This window comes from Anolis carolinensis, chromosome 2 (assembly GCF_035594765.1).
Source record: "Anolis carolinensis isolate JA03-04 chromosome 2, rAnoCar3.1.pri, whole genome shotgun sequence".
NCBI classification, from domain to species: Eukaryota; Metazoa; Chordata; class Lepidosauria; order Squamata; family Dactyloidae; genus Anolis; species Anolis carolinensis.
The window spans coordinates 285709402-285718662 of NC_085842.1; the positions used below are offsets into that span (position 1 = coordinate 285709402).

Sequence of the window (9261 nt, forward strand, 5' to 3'; positions counted from 1 at the left end):
TGAGCACCCATCGGTCGGTTGTTATTCTTCTCCATGCTTGGATGAAGGGGAAGAGGCGATCCCGAAATGCCCCCGGGGGTAGGGAATGAGAAGCAGTAACTTGGAATGAATAAAACTCAAGAGGAAAACTAGGCTCAACGGAGCCTACCGAGGAACAGTCAACTGCAGGAGCTAAGGAACTTGCTCTTGAACTGTTTGAAACTCCTAAAACTATGGAACTCGAAGAACATGGTGAAATGCTTCTAGCGGGTAAGCTAGAAGCGACGCCTCTGGCGGTCTCCTTGTTTACCTCCCCCTCGCTGTTGCCCTCTGTAGGGGGTTGGAGGCTTCCTGGATGTAGCCGGGCGTGGTTGAGGGCGCTGGCGTCCTCTAAACGGCGGTGAGCTGGTTCTGCGCCGGTTATATTGAAAGCGTGATGGCCAATACGGTCTGTGATACTGTGAAAGGTAAGGAGAGAAACCGTACTTATGAGCGGTTTGCTGCATCTTCTGAGTGTGTTCTAATTGGGAATCTGTTTCTGGGTTAAACAAACCCGCTTCATCCATAGGTAAGTCTTCTATGACATTGCGCGCTGATTGGGAGAGGCCCGACGCCCTCAGCCATGCGTGGCGACGGAGGGCTACTGCAGCTGCCAAAAGTTTACCCGCAGAATCTGCAGTGTGTTTTGCGAGCTCCTTCTGGAATGTGCTTAGAGAGGAGGCCTCCTGGTGGAAGGCACGCGCGAGGGTTTGCTCCTCTGCTGGGAGCAGGTCAATATAGGCAGCAATTTTGTCCCATAGGTAAATTTGATATCCTGCCATGTAAGCTGCATAGTGGGCCATTCTTGTAGACAGACAGGCGGAGGAGTATATTTTCTTACCCATGCCCTCTAACTTTTTTCCCTCTTTATCTGAGGGTGTTACTTGAGCCCTTTGGGAGGGCTTGGGTTGACTCACACTGACAACAATAGAGTTCGGTTTAGGTTGCCCTGCCAGCCATGGGGCTGATAAGTCAATCTTGTAAATGTTCTCCGCTCTCCTGGGTGTGGCTGGTACTGCAGCTGGGGCCACACCGGATGCTTTACTTAGCTGAAGCAGAAAGGGAAGCGATGGTAGAGTTGTAGAGGGGGGGTCTTGCTGCTGGGAGGACGGAAACATGGGGTCCTCTACCACCTTCACAGGCTGTGGAATGGACAGTTTTAGAGCTCTGGCCATTCTAATTAACAAGGCTGAAAAGCCTTTTGACTCCTCAGGAGAAGAAGGCTCTGGTTCCATTGGGGGCTCTGCAGGGGAGGCCGGTTCTTCCCCATCTGAGAGGTCCTCGGCCTCTCCGGAATCGACGTTTGCCGCATCCGCGGAAGCAGGAGTCACTGGGGCCTGCTTCGGTACCGAGGAGGAATAGGGTTTGTCTCCCAGGCGCAGAGATTGAGCTGTCGAGCTCGAGATCGCCGCCTGGTTTTGTTTTTGCTGCGACGACGCTGCTGAGCGAGGGAGGGGCAGGCTTGAAGGGGCGGGGTCCTGTGGCACAGGATCAGGGGCGTGGCCTCTGTACGGTCCCGCCCCCCTGCAGCAATCAAAATGGCGGCAGAAGCCGAAGCCGGGAGGAGGAGGAGGGGCATACTTGTAATGCCCATAATCGTAAAAATACAGCGGATGGCCGCGGCTTGGGGATCCCGGGTTTGTAAAATAGCCTGAGGCGGCTGATGGGCTCCGGGACCGGGATGACCATGAGGAGATCGAAGGTGAGCGGCGTCGGTGTTGAGAGGCATGCTGGGAACCTCTCTCACGCGGGCGGCCCCGAGATCTGTGCTCCATGCCTTCTCCAGGCGTTGGCCCAGCGGCTACAGGGGTTTGAATCGAGCCCAAAGTCGGAGGGCTTTCTCGCTCTGCTCCCGTTGGCGGGCCCACCTCAGGGGTCAGGGAGGGGGCCTCCGCCCCCGATCCCAGTGGGATCTCAGATTGTGCTGCTGCTAGAGAAGCCTGAGTCAGCGTTGGCGGGCTTTGTGATACCTCCCGGGGGGAGGGGTGATCGGGCGGCACCTCCTGCCGGAGTAAATCCCGGGGACTTGAGGGCTTGGCGCCAACAAGTTGCCCCTTCTTTTTAGGTTTTTTGTGGCTCTCCCTCTGCTTAGCGGCGGCTTGCTTGGAAGGTTTTGCCCTCTTAGGGGCTGCCGGCTCAGATTCCATATTGCCTTCTTGGGAGAGAGGCGGAGGCATTAAACTAGGTGAGGGGCGTCCTTCGGCTGCCTCCGAAGGAGAAGTAGCCGGATCTGAGGCCGGGCGCTTAGCGGTGCGGGCTACATTGGGGGCTAAGGCCTGCTCGTACAGCAATGCCTTGAGCCGGGACTCCCTATTTCTCCGGGCTTGTGGAGTAAAAGATAAGCAAATTTTACATGATTGGGGTAGATGGTTTTCCCCCAAACAGAGGAGGCACATCGAATGGCCGTCTGAGTCAGGGAGTTTACCCCCACAAGCTCCGCACTTCTTAAAAAAGGTCGTTGCCATCTCAGAGAATGAAACTGGCCTGATGGCGATCTGGAGGGAGTCGTCCAGGAGTAGTCAAGAGCGATCCGGTCAGGTAGGTATTAGAGAGGCAGGGAGTAGTCAGGCAGTCCGAGTTGGTAACGTTAATCAGAGTAGGGAGTCCGTAGGGATAGTCAGTAGGCCGAGTCAAAACCGTTAGGACCGTTAAATATGGCGGTAGCACTAGAGAAAAATTCCTAAAGCTGCTGCTGGAGCGCGGAAAAAGGAACTAAGGCGCAGTCCCCGCCCTCGCGCATTTATACTACTGGGGAGTACTGGGCGGGGCCTCCGCCAATTTGTTTCATTTTAAGTTCTAGAATATTCTGAAAAGCTGCGCATGCGCGATAATTAACCCATATGTGCGATTTCACAGACTACATGACGAAGAAAGTTGCTCTACAACATTCAGAGAACTGGAATTTCCTTAAATCAAACATTTTGTGAGGACAACAAACATACACACTAAAAATACTAGTATTCAGAATTGGTTAATATTTTTAAAGGGAGAAGAGGTAACAAAGGCTTCAAAGAGATAATGGTCGTACTTCAATAAAAAAAATCATCAAAATTTGTATCTACTTTCTACATTTCATCAGTTTGCAGCAAAGCTGAATAAGAGATCATACTTTCTATTCTGTTTCTAGTCATTTATACCATACATAACTGTGCATCCTGAGTGTACAATTAAGCAAAAGAGATTTTGTTAAGCAGCTCTTCAATGTCAGTATCAGTAAGTCTCGAGATGAATTTAGTTGTAATTGATGAAGTGCTAACCGCTGAACTTGTGTAGATGAGGTCAGCAGAGGGATCTAGTAAGCAGATGACTGTATACAGCTAGAATATAACATGGAAGTAGAAAGGAGGAACCACTAGTGCAGCAATAATTCCACTCCATACTTTCCTTAAAGGAAGTTTAAGATAAGAAACTCTTTATAATCACAAGTAGATAGTACAACTGAAACGTATCAGTAACAGAAACACAAGTAATCTCAATAAACCTGGAGGTGGCAAATTCCAGACCAAAAAAGTATACTTCAGTTTTAGACAGAAGATCTAGAATACACTTAGAAGGATCCTCTCTTTCTGTTATTCCTGATAGCACCACTGAATTTTAGCACATAATTTCATTCCTAAGGCATATTAAATAACTAACTTCAGTAGCTGTCCAAAGATTGCCAGTCCTTTAAAAAATTGAAAGTGTAATTCACATCAATTACAGCTGCAAATCTGGATATCAGATACTTAAGCAACTAATTAGACTTGTATTTTATTAAAGAGCTTTATTATTGCACTCTTTCTTGTCCATAGACAGCATTATAAAAACTACTGTATACATTACTGACAATTGATTTTTTCTAAAGTCTGAAATATGGAACAAATGTTTCATAACTATAGACAAGCAAAAGAAGATCTGGGTTCAGCAGAAGGCCTAAATTAAGTTGTGAGTACTTTATCAGCATGCATGCTACTTCCTCCTCGACCCACAGGTTGGCATTGATCCTTACCCCAGATTTAGTTAACTATGGAATATAAAAAGAGATTTTGCATAAACAAACTATGTAAGAGGAGCTATTCTGAATATAGGCAGTACCAGAACAGCCAACTTACAAACAACTCACAGTTAAGACAACACGTGAGACAACACGAAGTGAGAGAAATCTACCTCTAGGAAGGGACATTCACTCCTGAAAGAGTTATCATAGGGAAAAGGTATCTCCACTGAAGCTTTATCACAATCTTTGCAACACAACAAGCCTAAATTTTCAAAATCCAGTTATTACAGGGACAGAAAGTGAGATGAAAGTTTTTGAACAGGGGCACAGACAGCAAAACGAACACCACAGGGGTGTTAACCTTTCTCTATGTTATCCAAAGCTAAAACATTTATGTTTTTGGTTGGAATTAAACTTTTAAAATGTGTCTGTTCTGACTTACATACAAATTCAATTTAAGAACAAAACTACAAAACCTATCTTGTTCGTAACCTGGGGACTGCCTGTGTTCCCATCCCTAGTTTATAGTTAAGGAATACGCACTAATTTTCCTGTGCCTAATAAAATATTTTGGGAGAAGAAACAGAAACATTATAGCCAAAAATGGAATGCTATAGGACCCTCTAGTGGTGAAATGTTTTTAAATCTGAATAAATATCACTGGTTTGTATGTGTGTATGTATGCCCTCAAGTCATAATGTTTTCTCAGGCAATAATAAAAAAAATTAAAAAATACATTACAGTGAGCAAGGAATACTCAGAAGTGGCTTTGTCAGTTTCTTCCTCTTTTTTTCATGTCAGGAGCAACCTGAGTCGCTTCTGGTGTGAGAGAATTGGCCGTCTGCAAGGACGTTGCCCAGGGGACGCCCGGATTTTTTTGATGTTTTTACCATCCTTGTGGGAGGCTTCTCTCATGTCCCCACATGGAGCTGGAGCTGATAGGGGGAGCTCATCCGCACTCTCACCGGGTTGGATTCAAACCAGTGTGTGTCTGGGTGGGCTAATGTACCATCTGCTTAAGCCAGAAGATTGTGATGATGAGATTAATGAAGTTTCTCCTTGACAACAGAAGAACAAGTGACAAATCGCAGTATCATGGGGTCACTAGTATGTAGTTGGACCTCTGAGATGTGTCCATAAAAGAGACAAAGAAGAGCTAGTGCCAGAAAGTTTGAAGAATCGGTTTGCAAAATGGCAATCACCCATACATATCAATGTACAAATACTATGACAGGCAACTATAAACACCTTAATTACAACTTTCTATTTCTTTCTCAGCACATTTTCCATTAGCCAAGACTTTCTGTTCAGTTTTCATATTATTCTGCTGTTGTGGTTTTAGCAAATCTCAGGGTCTGGTACCAGTGTCCAAATCAAAGCTTTGGATTGATCTATTGTGTGGATGCTTACCTTAAAGAAGTGACTGCACTGATAATGTTTTCTGTTTGATCAGACACATCTTTGGGAAGAATAATCTCAACAGGCTGCAGGCGTAAAATTAAACTTTCCAGCTCTAAACGAGCTGCAGAATCCTGAAAACTGTCAAAAATAACTTCTCCTGTAGTAGGCTGGACAGCCTGAAAAAAAGATATTGCAATGGTCATAATAATCTTTGTAAAAATAATTTCATTATAATCATTGGGATAATAATCCTATCCAACTCAGAATGTTCTACTCCCTAGAGCAATGGCAGGGGAAGTGTGGCCCTTTCAATGTCAGTCACTACCCCAAAACTATTTTTGAAAACATTTTTAAAACTCAAAAGTTTCATTGGGTTTAATATTAGGATCAGGATTTGTTTTACCAAAACCAGAATTGACTGTTGGGTTTTTTAATCCCTCTTCTTGGGGATATTCTCCATAAAAATATGCACAATCCAAAAATATTTTGAAGATGATATAACAGCCCTCCAAGTGTATGTGACACCCAAGCTGAGTCCTCCCTAATGTCACATTCATCATGGAACCTGTGTAAGATTAGCTTTGCTGGATCTAACCAAGATAAATTGATTCTAGTGACCTGCTTCTAACACTGGTAGTTTATCAGAACCTTCTGTGAATGGGAGCTCTGCTTGCAGAAAGTACTTCAGCTTAGTTTTAAAAACCCAATTTCCACTACACGCCAAGGCCACGCCATTCAGGAAGTCTCCTTGATTCTTGGGATACGTTTTTTGAAAAGCTTGGGGAATGGTTGGAGAAACAAAGTTACATTTCACCCACACACCTTCCCTTTCATCCATACACACCTTCCCATTAGCACTTCGCTGCATTCATATTATACATCAAAGTAAAATTGGTCTTACTCTTAACTTTTTTGCAACCTTTCTCAAAATAATTGCTGTTACAAAAGATAGAAACAAAAACTTCAAAACACACAAATGTTCTTCAAGGGGACTTACCACCACACCTATGTGAACATCCTGATTCTTATCCCTTATATTTTCTTTGCTTTCAGAGATACAGAGGAGATAATTATCACAGACATCAGATGGTATTTCCTCAGCATCCACAAGGTTATTTAATTTCAGCAGAGGATTCACATTTAACAAATGTTAAGGAAAACAAGTTCTCTACACAGCTCTGAAATAAAACTATATACCCGGCATATGGAACTGAAATTATTCTATCTTGGCTGAGTTATAGCGTGAAGAAGTACTTTGTCTCAATCTAGGCAAGGTTGCACTGACACAATTCTAGTTCTGAGAAAGGGAGAACTCTGTCTCCCCACATAGTTCATTTTATAAACCTTTGCTATACCCTCTTCTGTTACTTTTTTCTAACCTGAAAACAAATTCCCTATTCCCTTAGGGAAGCTGCTTTCACTCCCCTGGTACCAGTTACTGTATGTAACTAGTTTTCTCTCTTGCTTGATGACAAGTCTTTCTGAGATGGTAAACAATTATACACAGTATTAGAAATATGGTGATGCCACAGATCTATAAATTTTCAAAAAAACAACCATGACAGGCAGCTCAGAAAAGCAAAAACCACTGTTAATAAAGAAATAAAAGCCTGCCTATAAGAGGTGACTAGAATCAATGGTAGCACAATCTTGTACCTACAAGAAGGCTTACTCATAGATAGGCGGAGGTGAGATTTCAAAGTAAGTAACTGTTGCTGCAGTTACATGAAGATAGACCTTATCATGAAAAACTGATATCGTCCAACTTTTCTTCATTTTAACTTTATCACCCCTAGTTATAATAAAAATTCATATACATTAAAATAAAGGATATCTTCCCCTAGAATTGTAGATTTTGTGTACAATGCGGTTAACTTTCGGGCAAAGAGAGAGCTTCTGTTCTCTCCAGCAGCCTTCAAAGCAGCTGTTTCTATTTGCTTAACAACTCCTACCTGCAAAACAAGCAAAGTCTGTAAAACATTGAACTATGAAATTATATTCAATTACAGTAAGAATCCCAATATCAAAAATGTGGTATTGTGAACAAGTGGAAATAAGTCAGGCCTGTGAATTCCAATTATAAGTCCACAAATGTCATATGATGTTTTTAAACATATAATACTGTTATACTGTTATACTCTTATTCTACATAACGTACTGCATAATTCAATAGAAAATATAGAAAGGAGGCGCCAAAAAGGATGCATTAAAATACTGAAATAGAGCACATGCTTTGTACACACACAGCTATGAAAGACCCTGACAGGAAATTTGGCAAACATTTACCAGTCAGTATACAGAACACTGAATTAAATGGTTCATCTATCTGGGTCAATGAGTTTCATTTGAATGACATAATAGAAAGCCATACAAAAAACAAAACTAAAGGTAAACAAAAGGGCATAGAGGTATTCACAAAGAAAAGCAGTAAAATTATAGGCACTGTTTCACACTTTCAAAAGGCAAATATGAAACTAGGCAAATAGCTTTGTCATTCTGGACATCTGATAAAATAAAAGCAAAAATATAAAATACCAGTGGATGAAGTGAAACATTTATTTAGAAAAAGAACAGTTAATTCAGAACTGAAAAAAAATGTAATTAGGCATACCTTATATCCTTTTGCTACTAGTCGCCGAACATGAACAAATAATCTGTGAGTTGGTATGCTGGCACTCATAAAGTTGTGGTTTTTATGACAGTAGATGTTCAGTTCCTTAGCAGCAATCTATAAAACATGAGAATAATTAGCAATTCAGTTTGACAGCACTGAAAACGTCATGAATCTTGTTCATGTGTAAATTACAAACTTAATGAGCAGGTATGAAAAAGAATTGAAGCAGGATTTTTTATACAAAAATCTCTGAATAAGAAGAAATACAACCTAGTTAATGTGGTACTAGTTGGGAATTTTATAGTTTTACCTAGGGAAAAAAACTCCAAATAGTTTCACATGAACCTTCAATCACTTAGATACTTACATAGATGCATCAGTATTCAGAAATATCTCAATAGCAGACATGTGATTAAATAAATGTAATATCCAACTCTTTTCATGGAACAAGAAAGACAGAAGTCCATCTAGGTCTATGAAGAGCATTCAGTTACTGCTTACCTATCCTAATAAATATGGATGGTTAGTTAAATACTTGAGTGACTATAGACTTAACAGTGCACCTTTCGACATATGTTATAGTAGAGATAGGCAACCTGGTCCCCTTGAGATTCCCTCTACTCAGGTAAATTGCTTAACACTTGAGGATGATATTCACTGTCATCCAAAGTGGTGAATTACCTCATTTTACAGTACTCATGGGGTATGAGTGTTAATAGCAATAACATACAGCCAGAACACAGTGTGGAAAAGAAAAGTACTCTACCTCTGCATCTTCACCAAAAAATCTGTATTTATAACCGCATTCAACACACAAAATAGCATCCTTGTATTGGTTTTTCATTTCTAGGAACTGGAGCTCAAGTGGTGTATATCCGCCTTTGGTTGATTTGTTGATAGAAGTGATGGAGGAATTTTGGTTGTTTTCAAAACTTGTACTTGAAGCAGAAAATTGATTTATATTAAAACACATTTTTTCCTAGAAGCAGAAGAGATCACAAGAGTGAAGAAACATACAATTACATAAACATTTCACAAATTCGCTCTTGGTCAGATTCTGGTTATATCTTCTAGTCAAAACTATGAAATTAATCTACATCTGAATTTTAGTCTACCATCTTTAATATTAAATAAATTTTGCTTCACCAAACCATACATTAATGACAAAGCAGAAGCAGAAGCAGAAGAAGAAGAAGAAGACGACTACTTGTTCTAACAACAAGCAGAATTGGGAAGTCTGCTCCAGACTGGC

General features: G+C 41.7%; 1 protein-coding gene across 7 annotated transcripts in view; it reads right to left on the reverse strand.

The window, feature by feature from the left end:
* Positions 1-9261, reverse strand: part of msh3 (mutS homolog 3) — an 83118-nt gene that overhangs the window by 58006 nt on the left and 15851 nt on the right. For all 7 annotated transcript variants that reach the window (XR_010003556.1, XM_062972291.1, XM_062972296.1 and 4 more), the window contains 5 exons: positions 8776-8988; positions 8007-8123; positions 7228-7347; positions 6393-6533; positions 5405-5571 (listed from right to left, as the gene is read on the reverse strand). Coding sequence is in view for 6 of the 7 variants with exons in the window: in XM_062972291.1 (XP_062828361.1) it covers positions 5405-5571; positions 6393-6533; positions 7228-7347; positions 8007-8123; positions 8776-8988 (758 nt within the window). In the remaining variant the exon portion in view is untranslated. The remainder of the gene's footprint in view (positions 1-5404; positions 5572-6392; positions 6534-7227; positions 7348-8006; positions 8124-8775; positions 8989-9261) is intronic.